The sequence below is a fragment of the Cyrtonyx montezumae genome, unplaced genomic scaffold (genome assembly GCF_038088225.1).
Source record: "Cyrtonyx montezumae isolate F1298 unplaced genomic scaffold, pur_monq_1.0 scaffold_1, whole genome shotgun sequence".
NCBI lineage: Eukaryota > Metazoa > Chordata > Aves > Galliformes > Odontophoridae > Cyrtonyx > Cyrtonyx montezumae.
The window spans coordinates 25857407-25872458 of NW_027071825.1; the positions used below are offsets into that span (position 1 = coordinate 25857407).

General features: G+C 44.6%; 1 protein-coding gene across 3 annotated transcripts in view; it reads left to right on the forward strand.

The window, feature by feature from the left end:
• Positions 1 to 15052, forward strand: part of RGL1 (ral guanine nucleotide dissociation stimulator like 1) — a 60436-nt gene that overhangs the window by 32938 nt on the left and 12446 nt on the right. For all 3 annotated transcript variants that reach the window (XM_065745158.1, XM_065745167.1, XM_065745174.1), the window contains exons 5-7: positions 9653 to 9837; positions 12434 to 12558; positions 13090 to 13305. In XM_065745158.1, coding sequence (XP_065601230.1) covers positions 9653 to 9837; positions 12434 to 12558; positions 13090 to 13305 — 526 coding nt within the window. The remainder of the gene's footprint in view (positions 1 to 9652; positions 9838 to 12433; positions 12559 to 13089; positions 13306 to 15052) is intronic.

Below are 15052 nucleotides of genomic sequence, written 5' to 3' on the forward strand. Positions count from 1 at the left end.
TTGTGTTGAGACATAGGGTTTGGAGTTTGCTTTAAAGCGGTTCAGATGTCCCTAGTGCAGATATTTTCCATGAACGCCTTCCTGTCCCTCATTGTCTGGCTGAAATTGTTGGACAGTGGGGTTGCTTTGCCTTCTGTCATCCATGTGGTAACTGTCTTGTTTAACCACCATAGATAAATTGGTGGAAGCCCCTTGTCTGGGAGTGTTTCTCTGAAAACACAAATAATTATGCTTGCTTGAAGGTGGAAGAAATGTAGAGCTTAATTAACATCTATAAATGATACAGGACTGTAAAAAAAGGCTTTAGGCAAAAACAAAATGTTACTGCTTGTTAATTGTTTTAACGTTTAGAGAGAACAGAAAGCTACAAGTTCCAGTGGTTTGGGCTCCTCTTGCCCCATGAGACTTGGTTGGAGAGCTCAAATCTCTCTTGTTGCCAGAAGAAACCTTCAAAGAGCAGGTGATAGTTAAAACTTGGTCACAGGCATCAAGAAAACAGAGTGACGATGAAGGTAAAGGAAAGAAAACAGGCAGCCAGCAGCACCCTTCTTAAATAGATCAAGAACTCTTTGTTTAGTTTTAAAGCAGGATTGTTGTTCTACTGACACACGTAGTTTATCATAGACTCCCTGCCTGGCTGCTTCCTGCTGCATCCATTATTGTCTTCCCTCTTGGCAATTGTCACACAGCATCTCTGCACTGTTGGTGAATGACAAATGGATGGGGTCTGTCTCACCATCCTTACAGCAGCACAACTTTTTATGAGTTGATCTGACTCAGTTTCCCTTCACCAGCACAGCTGATGTTGATCCTTTGGTCCTCATCTTTTACATCTGAACTTGATGCCTGTTACCCAACAGCTTATTTATGGAGGGTTCAACAATGAAGTTACCAAGAAAGTAATTTATATGTCATGTGCACATGTTTTAACAGATCCTGCATGAACTTGAATTCGCTTCCCTGCCTTAAAAATTTCCATTGCCTTTCAGCTGCTGTGGCTACTTGTCTCTTAGCTATGATTAATGCTATCTGGAAAAGAGACTGCCTTTGTAGTCCTGTTGTGAAACACGCCATTCTGGTAGTTCAGGTTTTCTCTTGTCTGGGGATAATTCCAATATAATTGCATTTACCCTCTTGTCTGGTAGAACAGAAACATGATATAGGTGTGCTCTCAGGGTTGTATGTGCTGGAGCAATGTTATTTCTTGCCATTGACTGTATTTTTCAGAGTTGAAACATCTCTTGGGAAGTCCTGGAGTCTGTGCACAAGTCTCTTCTGTGTTCATCAGACTCCTGGTGTGACAGTTCTGATGTTTTGTAGTTCTGTCTGGTGCATTAGAAATGTAAAGCATTTCCACTTGTTTGATGCAAGAAATGCTGCAGAAGTGAAAAACAACTTGAGGAGGGGAATTCATTGCTCCTGAAATATCTCATGGAGCTTTTAATAAGCAGGGGGATTCTCCAGAATCTGAGGTTTGTATGGGAGGAATATTGTCATATTTTGTGTACTGTAGGCCCACCTAGTTAGTACCTTGTGGTGAAACTCCCTGTTCTTATTGTACCTGTGGGATAGAGCTGCCATGTGTTTTGAGAAGGAGAAGGCCCGGTATACATAAATTTCCTGTGCTATTTTAGTGTTCCACCTGGTTTTAATGTAAGTAAGTAAGAACCTGCCTGTCCTATATGAGGGTTTGAGTGCACTTGTGGCACAGCATCATTTCAGAGCCCTGTGGGAGTGATAAACCTGGCCTGCTGTTCCTGAATGCTGGGTCTGAGCCAGCAGCTACTTCTCACACTCACTGCAGTGACATATAGTTGTTACTGACCCAAGATCACTTCAGCTATGCTCACAAAATGCCTTTCTGCCAAGGGGATTTTCTCCTGTTCACCTAGGCATCATTCCTAGCGTTTTTGAGACACAGGCATGGTCAACGCTTTCTTTTTTATTCAACATCGATTTGACAGTTATGTTTAACATGAAATGCCCGATTTTATTTTAGTGTTGCCATTTTCTTTAGATCTCCATTCAGTAATAGAAAGTTAAAACAAAGTGCTGTAATGTTGTAACTTAACGAAAGACAACAGAGCTTGGGCCTTTGAATGATGATGAAACTCTGAACAATCAAATGTTTTGTGACCTCATGAACACTGCCTTATGCCTCTTCATGTACTTGATTTCCACGGTTCTCACTGCTTTCAGACAGACAGAATGTTTATGATAGCAACGTGAGAGCTAGAAACAGAAGAATGAAGTTTGGGAAAGGTCAGATGCTCTGGCCAAACGTCTGAGTTAGATGGACTTTGGCCCACGTTTCCAGAAACACGATGCCATGCCTCTCTTAATTGTCTGATAAGGGAGCTGTAAGGAGTAACTCATCTGACCCTCTGTCTCCTGTTATAAGCAATTCTGGTTTTGCTCTTCTTCGTTGCATCGTGTAAACAAAACTGCCCGCGATGTTGCTCAGTTCTGCATCCTCTTGTGTCAAGATGTTGCCTCCTTGTCTCTGGAGCTCACTGTGCTCTGTGTGTTTTTTAGCTCAGGTCTTCTGGTGCCTTTCAAAAAGAAAACAGTAGATCCAATGCACCAAGACATGCGACAGTTCAGAATAAAACCATACACGTGCTAAATATAAATGAAAATGGTCAGTATGATGAATGGGAAATTTTAATCAGATAGGCATGTGTTAGATACTTCAGGCTCCTTGACCTATTGTGGGAAGGTAATCATCTGAGCAAGCAACTAATGCTGCTTGAGGACTTCAGGTTGCTGAACTGGTGTGTGTTGCAGATGAGATAGCTAGAAACAATGCTTTTGGTGATAGGAGCTGATAGCCGTGATCTCTATTCCCAGACTCGGATTGCTGCTTAGTTAACTTTTAACTGACAGTTAAATGTTGGAGTTGTTGCCTGTTGGAGTGTGCCCAGAGGAGGGCCAAGAAGTGATCCAAAGGATGGAACGCCTTCCCTGCAAGACAAGGCTGAGAGCTGGGGCTGCTCAGCACAGAGAGAAGGCCCTGGGGAGACCTGAGAGTGGCCTTTCAGTATCTACAGGGAGGCTGTAAGAAAGAAGGGGACTGACTCTTTAGGTCTGTTGTGATAGGATGAGGGGAAATGGTTTCAAACTAAAAGAGGGCAGATTTAAATTGGACATAAGGAAAAGGATTTTACCATAAGGGTGAGGCACTGGCACACGTTGCCCAGAGATGTAGTGGATGGCCCTTATCAAGGCCAGGCTCTGAACAACCTGATAGAGCTGTAGACGTCATTGTTTATTGCGGGGAAGTTGGACTAGATGACCATTCCAGCTTAAAAGATTCTATGCGAAATGACCTGTGAAAAAAACAGCGCCTTATTTCCATCCCAATACTGAAAGTTGGTTTTAAGTTCAATTTCTGGTCAATCCAGTGCTGGTAGACAACTATGAATTTTAAGAGGTGATGTATTGCTGTGGGTTCAGTACACCTCCTTCCCCTAAGATCAACCTTAAAACTTTGCTGGAGCTGGGGGAGGACAGAGAAAGGTGCCTTTGGAAGTAGTTGGTAGTAGGCCTGCAAGGCTGATGCAGCATGTCAAGCTCCATGGATATAGGGTGCTGAGCTTGTTGCCATGAGTTTAAAAGATTTTTGTCAGTGAAGTTCCCAGAAATAATTCATTCCTGTTCAGCACACACACAGAAATGTCCAGCCCGGCCGTTCAGGCTTGCCTGCGCTGTTTGCACTGAGGGAAGACTAGGTTCATGTTAACTGATTCTTTTTACTTGACCTCTCCCAAAGATATAGGATGAGTATGAGGCCACTTGTCAGAAGGGTTTTTCAGAAGAGGAAAGCAACGTTGCCATACAGGTCTGTGGATTTGGACTGTGTTTGTTTCTTTCCCAGACGCCTAACATTGGCACACATTCTTTAAAGATACCCTTTAAGCATCAGTAAATGTAACAGGGAAAAGTAGAAAAAGCGTGCTGTCCCAACTACATGCAGAAATAACAGCTGTAGCTAGTAAGAGTCTTTGCAGCCGGGGCAAAGGAGATGAAAGGAGATGCTGTGCCACAAAAAGAAGGATCTGTGTTGTGATCCAGTCATCTACACCTCTCCTTCTGATGAAACAAGAAAATATAAGAGGCTTTGTCAATCTCTGATGAAGTTATGTTTATGAAGGACACGAAAGTTAGAACCAGAAAACTGATCTCCTGGTTGCAGTGTGAGGTTTCAAATGGGGATTTCAGTTACCTGTATTTTTTCCTTTTGCTCCATTGTACAATGTAAAGGGGAGGATTCTTGCATGAGTTGGATCAGCTGACCGGGAAGCTGGGACAATGAAAGAGCTTAAGCCCTCAGCTTCTCTTCTTCTGCAGTCCCAGGCACTGACATGGCTCAGTCCTGAGGCTTTTAAATCAATAAAAGTCCTTTCAAGCTTCTTCTTGGAGCATCACATTACGGTTTCCTTCTGCTGCTGCCTTCAGCTGGCTGTTTGGAGTGGATTGGTTGTGAAGGACAGACCACAGAAAAGAGTCAAAATGCTTGGGTCCTGTTGGTCTGTCGTCCCGTGTCTGTCTTCTGTCTTGATGCCACCCCCTTGTTGCATCTGCTTGCTTATCAACATGTGAAATGTATTCGAGTATGGCATACGATTGGAAACTGCAGTCACAGCAACTCAAAGCTAAATTGAAATTGCCTTGCTTCATTCCACGGCAACCGGGCAAAACAAAATAAAGAAACTTAAGGATCTACCTCATGTCACATCTCACATGTTTACCTCTCCATTTCTGTATTTAAATAGCCAGTGCTTTAACCTTCACTGTAATAGTGCAGCATGAGGAGTTTGTCAGAGCGATGAACAGCCGTTGTCCCAGGGCTCCTTGTGTGTTTATGTTGTCCTGGCAGAAAACTTGTCTTTTGTTTCCTACTGAAGTTAACAGCCCTGTTGGAAAGGAAAGTGTGCACTTACGGTACTGGAGACATTAAAATGGGCCTGAAACACTGCATCAGGAGAACAGACACCAAAGGAATGTGTGACAGATGGAAGAAAATTGGCTGGAAGGTTCTGATGCCTGGGAAATCTATGGTGGGAAGCAGTTAAGATTCATTCGGGAGAGCAACAATCAGCATTCATTCCAGTAAAGCCAATTAAGCTAAAACAACAGCAGAAACCAATGTGGCTACAAGAGAAGCAGTGTCAGACACAGAATAGAAAAAGGGAAGAGTTACAAACACAGCGAGAACCAAGCAAAAAACAAGTCACCAGCAAGTTATTTATAAATGGGCGGGTGTGAGAAGCGCGTTACATCAGTTACCCGTTATTCAAAGCAGGGATTTACCTCCCAGTGTTATTACTTAACAAGCAAAACTGAGGAAATAGAGGCTGGCTTGTTGTGTGAGAGAGCCTGGAAAACCATAGCACGGAGAGTGGAGGAGAGGGAAAGATGGCTCCATGGATGGCCCTTGGTGTGCATCTGACAGATGGCAGCAAGTTTGTCTGTGTGCCTGTCTGACTGGTTTCATAAGCCAGTCTCTCGATCTCTTAACACAACTGAGCTTCTCCTCATTGTCCTTAGTCATTGAGGTTCCCTTGAACTCATTCTTGAGGCAGAACTGTGGTGGAAAAGAAAACACTGGTTTTGCCTTCTTGGCAAGAAATGTTCCTTTTAATTCCTGTGCAGGCTTTTTCAGAAGCGTTGGCACAGCCGTCTTCCCAGCTGAGGGGCTCTGCAGAATTGGTGTAACCTGTTGAATCACTCATGTCTGTGTTTCTCCACCTCCTCTACGCTCTGCTAGCTCAGGACAGCAGTGTTAGACTGAAGAGTTCCCACAGCCTCATCCCGTTTCATGGCAGCTAGCGAGTGTACGAGTAGTTGTGTGTTTCCATTTGTAAGGCAACTAAACCACGCGTGCCTCTTGCAGTAGATAAGTTTTGAAGTCTGAAATGCTTTAACCGGTGAGGAAACTGAAAGGATTTCTCAAGGGTGCAAAACCTGAAAGTGTTGTTGAACAGAGCCCAGAATCTGTGGTTGGAAGGACGGGGGTTACACGTTAGAAAGTTTTTCTTACAAGCTGCGAATATAGGAAAGCTAAAATTTATAGCTCGTAATCAGCCCATGAAAAATGCAGTCTGTGATGTTTCTTTCCTGTCTGAGATCTTGGAAGGCTCCCATTGCTATCTGTCTCTGGGTCCATCGAGGGTGGGGAGTTTCTTCTCAAGGATAGCAAATGCCTGCAAGCTGCAGGCAGTCCTCCAGCCTGTTCTCAGAAAGCTTTCCTCCCTGACGCACCAATTAGAGAGTGAAGTGATGGGAGGTCAGTAGGCTAGAGCGTACCTTTTTTCTCTTTCCTATTTCCCCTCTTGACTGAAATTATTTTGCTGGCGAAAAAAGTCAGTGTCTATAACGGCTGTGAACTCTTCACCCTGTTCTGGGAGACTGGGTCTGTGTTCAGCTCTGTTTATTCTTCAGCCTAGGAAAGTGGCCGTCAACCAAGCCTCTGGAAACTGAGCTCAGCATGTGAGCAGTATTAGTACAAGAAAGTGTCCTGCGGAGAGGCTCCTGGCTTTGAAATCGTTGCAGAACTGGTAGATGCTCAGAAAGAAAGAAATATATATTCAACCCACTCTGTGGCGGCGGGATTGGTGGGGATGATAGTGAGTTTGTGTTGTGAGGAAAGGAGGCACAGAGCAGGAGAGAGCACACAGGGCATGGAACAAGGTACAGTGCTTCCGTGCCCATGGTGGAAAAGAGGTAAAAATCCTGCAGCCATAGGGCAGCACTGTTTGTGTATTCGGGTATGGGATGGGCTAGAGGGGGCAGTTAGAAGTGTGGGGCAGCAGGAATGAGGGCTTGGGAGCATCACTGGGGATGGCTAGCTCTTGTGGCTGTGATCATCCTTCTTGAGCATTGGAGCTGGGCTGGTGCTGCTGGCTTGCCTGTGTGATGGCGTGGCACCTATCCCAGCTGAGAGAAGCAGTCCTGGAGCTCCCAGTGAAAGGTTTGGCATCCGTAGCCCTCACCAGGTAAGAGCTCGCTGCCTTGCTGCGTGCACAGTGAAATGGGTCTGGGCAGAGGTGTGAAAATCCATTCCTAAATGGTTTTCCAACGTGAGCTGTGTGATCTGTATTTCGTGTTTACAATGAAACCTGAAGCCCAGAGTGTGTTTGCATGTGCATTTTTGGTTCAAAATACACTTTGTAGCTCTAAAATTGTAATTGCAGATTCTTTCCTGTCAGCAAGCCTAACCAAGCATATCACTGACAGCTTTCCAAATACTGTCACTAATTAGAAGTTGGAAGTTGTCACAATATCAGAGAGGGAAATAGAAGAAACAAAAGACTAAAGTGGATAGAGCTTGTAAAATGGCATCTGTGTGGGGACTGAAAGTTAAACGTGGTTGTGAGGATTGGAGTGGGAGAGGCTATCTTTGCCCTCATTAACCATCAGTTTATCCCGAGTGCCAGCAAGCAGCTGAATTAACCAGGTGGTGCTGGTTAACAAACCTGCTAGCATCTTTGTGCAGCTCTGCTGGGAAAGCTGTCGTGGCTGGCTTCCAGCTTCTTCATTGTACAGTGGTCTAAATGTGACATCCCTGCTTGTATTGAACAAATTGAGAGAGATGTCCTCCTGGCTTGCACCTTCGTGTTTTCCAGCTGTTAATGTGACAAACCTGGAGCCACTGCTTTTGTGTACCGTGCTTTTGAGGACTCTCAGACACAGTCAGGCTCCTGGTTGCCATGAGTGGAGCACAGATGCTTCCTGAGCTGCCACGTTGGTGTCTCAGACTGGATGTCTACAGTTAGAGGCTGCTCCTGAAAGGCTCTCCCTTCTCTTCGTGTGTTGTAAATGACTATGGGATACTGTTATTGCATGGGGACATTGTGAAATGGGGTTAGTGGAATAGGCACCACTTGATTGGAAGGTTTCTGTTGATGTGAGAAATGTTTTCAATGGGAGGCTAAGTTCTCACCTCAACTGTGAAGCAGAATCCTAAGGATCTGTGGAATCAAGTAGGACCCACTGCCAACCAGGACTGCTGTCACTTAGCTCATCTCAGCTGCTTTCTGGAGGCAGGGTGAAGAGCTGCTTCCCTAAAATATTGCATTTCTTCTCTCCTAGACATCTTCCCCCACCTTCCGTGACAGCAGGAAACGTATCTCACCCCTCTTTCCTGCTGCAGCCTTTATGGCTGCTGGCTGGAAGAGGCTCAAAATAGAGGAATAGTCCTAGTGTCCCAGAGAAAATATCTGAGACTTCCTTTTGTCAGGAATTTTGGTGTCAGTAGTGCATTTCCTTACGAAACAGGGCATTTTGCTTTCCTGTCGTTTCCTGTTCTCAGTACCTCCCTGGGAGTTCGTGAGACAGGTCCTGGCTGGTGTGTCACATTCATGGCATTGTGGACAGGAAGCTCTCATAGTCTCATGTCTTAAAAAGTTCCTCTAATTCTCAAGCATCCTTTCCTTGCATGAGAGAGGTATACCTTCCTGGATGGTATAATTTGTTGGTGCCTCGTTGTCTTTGAGCTAAGGGTAAAATTCTGCTGATAATGTTTCTGTTTCTGATAAAGTTTATCCAGAGATTAGCAGGCCCAGGCTGTCTTCTGGGCTCAGCCATCTCTGCTCTTCCAGCTGATGTGGAGTGCTGGCAGCATAGCGTGTGCTGCCCGTGCTGCACAAGTCATGGTCAGTCTTTCATCTGCACTCACAGGACAGTCTCACTAATAATCTGCACTCACAGGGGTTCAGGCTTACCCTGCTTTTCACAGCATGCACCAAACTTAAGACTGGGTGAATGGGCAGTCTCTCCCTCCTAAGAAAGCAGGCACCTCTGAGTAATACGGTGTGCAAGACTCTTGGAGTTGCATTCCCAGGCTGGGCAGTGTGATTGATGAGAGGAAAGACACCAGAGGAAGTGTTTGATTTAGCACTTCCACTGGGAAGCTGCTGTCCTGAAGGAGCCACAAATACCTTGTTCCTGCCTTGTATTTTTCCACAACGTCCCAGGGAGCAGTAACCAAGCAAACATTGCAGCCGTGCTGCGCCGCAGCGTTTCCCACCGGTACAGGAGTGAATTAAGAAATTATAATCTGCTTCTGATTGTGTGCATGTCTGGTGGTCGTTCAGACATGGTCACGGTACAGCTAAGTGAAGATGCTTAATGCTTCAACAAAGGCTAACTCCAAGGTAGTTGGCAAGTCTTGCCTTTCTAGCTTAACAAAGTACAGTGCAGGGAAGCAGGGCCGTAATGAATCCCAGCGATACAAAATGATTTGGTTTTATTTGAGGTTGGTGATCTTATGTGCTTGCGAGATGGTTATTTCTTTTAATTATTATCTTAATTGCTTCATGTGTGATTATTTGGTATCCCGAATTCAATGGGAAAGTCTCAGTATAGCTTAAGTGGATTTTGATTCTTCATTGCTATGCATTTTGGGGCTGAAGTTGGATCTACTTGTACTAGTGCAAATCAGGAGCAACTTCACTGAAGTCCCTGCAAGATCTGAGCGATATCTTAGTAAGACTCCACACACAGGAAAGAACAAGTGAAATTCCATACTCAGAAACATCTTTGGTACTGCCTCCATGAGAGACATGAATGTGGTGGTGCATTTTTATGCAGATACATGCAGTTGGCAGAAGCTGTACAACCAATGCGTTCTCTGTCTATTTCCTTTCAGTGCAATAGCATCGATCTTACGAGCGTGGCTCGATCAGTGCTCTGAGGATTTCCGAGAGCCTCCCAGCTACCCGTGCTTGCTGAAGTTGCTGGAATACCTGCAGAGGAGCATGCCTGGCTCTGACCCAGAGAGGAGGGCACAGAACCTTTTGGAGCAGTTCCAGAAGCAAGAAATAGAAAACGATAGTAAGCTGCCTTCCCTTCTTTCTTTCTTTGTTTTCCCGTGCTGTATGGTACCCTGGGATTTATGGAGACCATCTCTTATTAACACTCGTGCTAACTGGTAATATTGTGAGGCCTGCCATTGACGTCGTTCTTTTTTTGTTATTATTATTTTCATTTCTGAATGATACATCAGGTTCTGTGTGAATAGCACAGGGCAGCGTGGGAGCGTTCTGTTCATTGTGGGGAGGACCAGGAGTCCCAGCACTTCTGATGTTCAGCCTCAAGTCTCAAGATTGCAGCAGCAGCTAAGTGGTTAACAGCAGATTCCCCATTGTCAGAGATAAAATAAACAGCTGCTCTTCAGCTGGTGCTCCTGCTTCAGTGCTCGCAGCAAAAATAAACCCAAAAAACCAAACAAAAACCCCCACCAAAGACTAAAACCAGCCCCAAATCAGTGAAAAACAAACCCCAAAAGCTCATCTCGCTGGGCTGCAGCAGAACACAGCCTGAGTCACAGCCTTGTTGCTACGAAGCTTTTCTTCCTAGTTACCACCATGTCAAAGGAAGTGTCTGTGGCTGTTTTTTCCTATTTGTGTGGCTGGCTGCTTGGTGTCCAAGGACAGAGGAAAAGCTTACGTTACTGGGGGTCACAGTCTACTGAGACAATAGTGAACTGTGGTAATACAAATATGCTGTGTGCAGCATCAAGCCTGACACATACCCTAATCCTGCTTCAAAAGTTTCCCGTGCCATAAACTGAAATGTCATAGGAGCTCCCGTAGTGTGTGAATGAGAACTAAAACCAACTTCCAGGTTTGGCAGAGAGGCAAGTGGGAGTAATTAGTGGCATAGAGGGTACAGGAAATGAGTGAAAAGAAACATTTCATCCCTAGACTAAAATCTTGCCTGCTGGCTGCACCAGAAATACCGTGTTGATGCATAATGTGGTGTAGTGCCAAATTTACTTGGGCATTAACTCATGTGAGGAGTAGCACACAGAGCCCAAGCAATCTCCTGACTGAGCACAGGTAAGTGAGCAGGGTTGCTGATATGTGCCCACTGATGTTCTTTCCTGAGCTTAGTTCCCACAGGTCAAACAAAGACAGCTCAGAAGAGCTATATTTAGATTCATCTGTTGCTCAAAGCGAGCAGCCGTTCCCAGCAGCCCTGCTTTATGTGTTTATTTCCTGAAGCAACAATTGAAAAGGCTTTTTCTGAGTTATAGACAAGTCAATCTGAATAGTAACGTTTTCCAAATTGGGGCAGAATAGAAGCAGTGAATTCAAATAAAAGGAGAGGAGGAGAATGCAATTAACCTGAGAGGTCTACAGAGAAGAGTTTGAGTTGTTGCTTATTTTCCCATCACTCTATCTGCTGGGTCAGACAGGGCACAAAAAGCCAAGAAAGCATGTGTCAGTGTAACTCCTGTACCAGCTGAGTGTACTGCTACAGAACACCCACAGAAATAAAATACAGCCAGGTCAGAGGTCTCTGTTGAGCACGCTTAGCTCTGTCAGCTTCAGAATCACAGAACTGCAGGGGTTGGAAGGAGCTCAGGAGTTGATGGAGTCATTGAATGGTGTGGTTGGGATGTACAGGTGGAAATCGTGTCCGTGTGATTGGCTCCAGCAGAACCATAGTGGGTTGCACTGACTATGGCGTTCTGCCTATCCACGACAGCCGAGTACTCTGTAGAGTACCACTGTCTATCTTGTTGCTTTCAGGTTTGCAAAGGATTGCATAACGTACTCTGAAACGCACTGCTTGTTTCTGTTAATGAAATCTCACTGGTAGCAAATGCAGTGCTTTTGCTGGTAGACTTCAACGAGTGGGAAAGTCCAATTTTCTCCCCCCCCCCCCCCGCACGTGTTCTTTTGTACTTATTGTGTCACCTTCCAGGAAAAGGGATTTTGAAGAGGATTTATTGTAGGGATTTCCTGTTTGACTTCCTCCTTCACCTGTGATAGCCAAAAGTTGGCACAGGAACACCTGGGAAATGGGGTGCAGTGCTGGAGTAGCCTCTTTTCATTATTGTCCACGTAGTCCTGCAGAAGTGCATGTGGTGCCAACTTGCCTGGCTCCTCCTTTTCTTTGCACATACAGGAGGTAAAATCTGGACACAAGAGCAATGTTTTCAGAATGTAGTTACACTGTAGTCCCTTTGCTGGTTGATTTTTTTTTCCAGCTTCTTAAATGTATAAATAGTGAAAAGGAGAATAACAGAACAGTGCTCTGTTAATGAGAGCTTTTTTTCAGGGATGTGGGTTGGGGAGGAGGATGGAGAAGGTGGGTGGTTTTCTTGTTTGTCTAGGTTTTTTCTTTTGTTTTATTATTATTATTACTCATAGAGTTGATGGGCTGAGCCTCATCCTAGCTAAGCGACCCTGGGCAGATTGTTTCTCTCCTTCTTTTCCTTCCACCTTGAATTTGCCTAACTCACTCCTCTGTTTATATTTTACCTCTAAAACGTGCAGTACAATAGGGACATTACATCAGACAGGATCCACTGGAGGTTCTACTATAAAACAGACAGTGATGTTTTAAAACAAATTAACAGCTGCTTTGATTCTCTGTTTACTGCATACATTTACTAAGTCATCTTTTCCGTCCTGGACAGATGGGTTCCACAGCACTTCTCCCTGTAATCTGTACGATGAAGAGGAAATGGAAATCAGTGGTCCAGAGGAATTCTCTTTTTTCCAAGAAGACCTTGTGGCAGAGCAGCTGACGTACATGGACGCGGTACGTAGGGTACAGGCACTACTTGAGATGCTAGGAGGAATGCTGCTGGGCTTCTGAGATTTTTCTCGTGTCATTTCTTTTTTAGTGATTTCAATATCAATAATGTGTTCCAGAGCGAGTCTAGCTCTGGGCCACAGAACACAGCTCTGCTCCATTATCCAAACCTACTTCATTCACGGGGCTTTTTCCCTCAGTCATTCTGAAGGTTTTAAAAAAGTGAAAGAAGGGGGCAGTGCTTATGTACACCATGTATATCATGTAGCCATTTTTTTTTTTGCATTATTTTTTTTATTGACTATGTTGCTGGTCAGTCTAAAGATGTAGAGGTACTCTATCTGTAGTGCTCTGATTTGGTTTGTCTGTGTCATTCTACTTCAAAACAGCATTATTTTTTAAGAATTTCCCCATGTCTCTGTTATTCTGTTATTCAGTTATATTTTAATATGGCATTGGGCTTCTAACATGCATTTCTTGCGGACTGTAGAGACCTAGGAGAATCCTGCTGACTCAGACACCTCTGTTTCACTCTAGAAGCTCTTCAAGAAAGTCGTGCCCCACCACTGTTTGGGGTGCATCTGGTCTCGAAGGGATAAGAAAGAAAACAAGCACCTGGCACCTACCATCAGAGCCACCATCTCTCAGTTCAATGCGGTCACCAAATGCGTTGTCAGCACTATCCTGAAGAGCAAAGAACTCAAGACACAGCAGAGGGCCAAGATCATTGAGAAGTGGATTCATATTGCACACGTAAAGCATTTATTCTGGATTGTTGATTGATACCTTTATCAGGCAGTGTAGCGACAGCACAAGGGTTAATGATTTTTAAGTAAAAAAGAAATGGTAGGTGGAAGTAATTTGTGGTTGAGGTGGCGAGGCAATGAGGCTGTCCAAGGAAGCTGTGGATGCTCCATCCCTGGAAGTGTTCAAGGCCAGGTTGGACTGGGCTTTGAGCAACCTGTTCTAGTGGGACACATCTCTGCCCATGGAAGGGCATTGCAATGGGTTAAGCTCTTTTCCAACCCAGACCGCACTGTGATCCTATTCTATCACCAGCCAGGTATGGTGGAAAGCAGCATAACTGTTGTGCTTTCATACACGTACATTTACATACGTGTGTATGTACATATGAAAATGAAATGCTGGATTTCAAGTGCAGAAAAAAAACCTAACTTCTAAGCAGTAGTAGCCTAATATGAGAAGAAATGAAATCATTGCTTATGCTCTTTTGTTCTGAAAATGTCTTGGGGCTAAACAGTCATTTGCTTACTGATTCTTCTTTGTTTACATTGGGTCTACAAGCCAGCTGGGTTTGGGGTGGGGTGGGAAGAACAAGTGGAGCTACGACATGGTACTAGCCTCTTCATCTTTCTTTTCTACTTGTACTTCTATGTCTGTGTTTCCAGAGGCAGCATTGTTAGTACTGGCACCTAAGTTCCAGCAACTGCATGATTCAGGAAGGTTCAGGAAACTGGTATGGGGAAGTTCTCTCACCTCTGTTCTGGCACTGATGCCGACTCGTTATCTGCTGCCCACTTTATAGCCCACGTGAATGGGTTAGGAAGTTTGATTCCTATTTCCTGTGTGCAGATCTCCAGCTTGCAGAGGCTCCCAGCTAGTGGGGCCTTTGTGGGGCAGGCTGGGCTGCAGTCTCGGTGAGCAAGCACGGAGCTGCTTCTTGCTCATCACAGGGCAGCAGGAGGGGCCAGGAAAGCCAGGCCGGGCACCTCAATGCTTGATCTGTGGATGGAGAACTTGGTTCTCCACCTCTGTTAATCCAGTCCTTCTTCCTTTACTCAGCTCATGTGCTTAATTAAATACTCCAGTGTTGGCTAAGCACATGAAAATGCATGTGCACGCTCTGCAAAATAATCACACGTACAACAGCTACTTGCATATAGAGTCAGCTGCCCACTTCTGAAGGAAGTTGCTTGCTTTCTGCATGCAGATGAGCATTGAGAATAGTTAGATGCCTGAATTAGAAAATAATCCACTCATTAAAGTGCAGTTATTCACTGACAGCTAACTTTGTAACTTAGCAGCATGGAGTTCTGTGTTTCTTCTCCGTTCATGACTTCTGGATCCAGATTACAAGAAAAGCTGAATATGCTGCAGCCCTCTCTGCTCCACCTACATCTAAGGCTCCTGAGCAGGAGCAGCCAATTTCATTCAAACAATATTTTCTTTAAAAATAACCAGTCGAAATAAAATAATTAGTATCCTGTTATGCTTAACATAAAAAAAAAAGTAAAAATCCAAGTTTCAGAGCACTCCGCAGGATTCTTTCTGGTCTTCCCCTTGAGAAGGACGCAGCATGAAATTAAGCTGTTCAGAGCAGCCTAAAAAATTCTTACATGCACATAGAAGTTTGCTGAGATTTAGGCAGCAGTCAGTCAGAACTCTGAGGATGTGAAATCCAGTATTGAATTCTTGATGAGCTTTTCATCGTACGACATGCATTTTAAGTCAAGATGGTTCCAAATTGGAGCTTCCAGTC